This window comes from Nannospalax galili, unplaced genomic scaffold (genome assembly GCF_000622305.1).
Source record: "Nannospalax galili isolate Female #2095 unplaced genomic scaffold, S.galili_v1.0 scaffold1357, whole genome shotgun sequence".
NCBI lineage: Eukaryota > Metazoa > Chordata > Mammalia > Rodentia > Spalacidae > Nannospalax > Nannospalax galili.
In genome coordinates, this window is record NW_008339987.1 from 185172 (window position 1) to 185857 (window position 686).

Here is a 686-nt window from a genome sequence, read left to right on the forward strand (position 1 = left end):
AGCCGCCTGCTGGTGGGGGGGAGGGGACAAGAGGACGGAACACGCCGGGGTTAGCAGCCCGGGACAGCCCTCCCGTCATGGCCATGGCCGGGGCAGCGGCGCAGAGGGGGGCAGGGACGCCCCAAACCCAAACCCGGAGCGCTGCCCAGGCGGGCCAGGAAGGGCCAGCGAGCAGGGACGCGTGCGCCTCGGGTGGGCCAGACACACGGACAACCCCGGGAACACCCGTGCGGACACACACCCACACCCTCACCCCGCCCCCGCCTGCCCAACCGCCCGAGCCCCGCGGCGGGACCGGCCCGCGGCCGCCGCGCGCGCACTCACCGAGCCCGTCTTGACCGGCACATACACCACTTGGCCCATCTTGGGTTCCCGGCCGCTGCCCAGGCGGAAGCCCTTGGAGCGCACCCAGAACTGGAACTTGCCTTTCTCGCCGGCCGCGGGGCCGCTGCCTGCGCCGGTCCCGCCGCCGCCCTGCAGGACCTCGGCAATCCGCTGGTATTTGCTGCGTGTCACGGTCTTGGTTTTGGCCGAGTCGCCGTAGGTGCGCAGGCACCAGTCCCGGAACTGGCGGCCCAGCTCCGAGTCCCCGGGGCTGCGCTCGCGCTCCCAGCCCCCGCGCAGCAGCAGCGTCGGCTTCGGCATCCTCCCGCCGCGCCCGGCGCCCTCGGGGGCGGGCCGGCCAC

The 686-nt window shown here is 74.8% G+C and overlaps 1 protein-coding gene across 1 annotated transcript in view; it reads right to left on the minus strand.

Annotated features, from left to right (window-relative positions):
• Nol4l (nucleolar protein 4 like) overlaps window positions 1-680 on the minus strand; it is a 127472-nt gene extending 126792 nt beyond the window's left edge. Inside the window, exon 1 of the mRNA XM_008834826.3 lies at window positions 325-680. Within this exon, the coding sequence (XP_008833048.1) occupies window positions 325-645 (321 nt within the window). The 5' untranslated portion in view covers window positions 646-680. The remainder of the gene's footprint in view (window positions 1-324) is intronic.
• Between the last annotated feature and the right edge of the window lie 6 nt (window positions 681-686).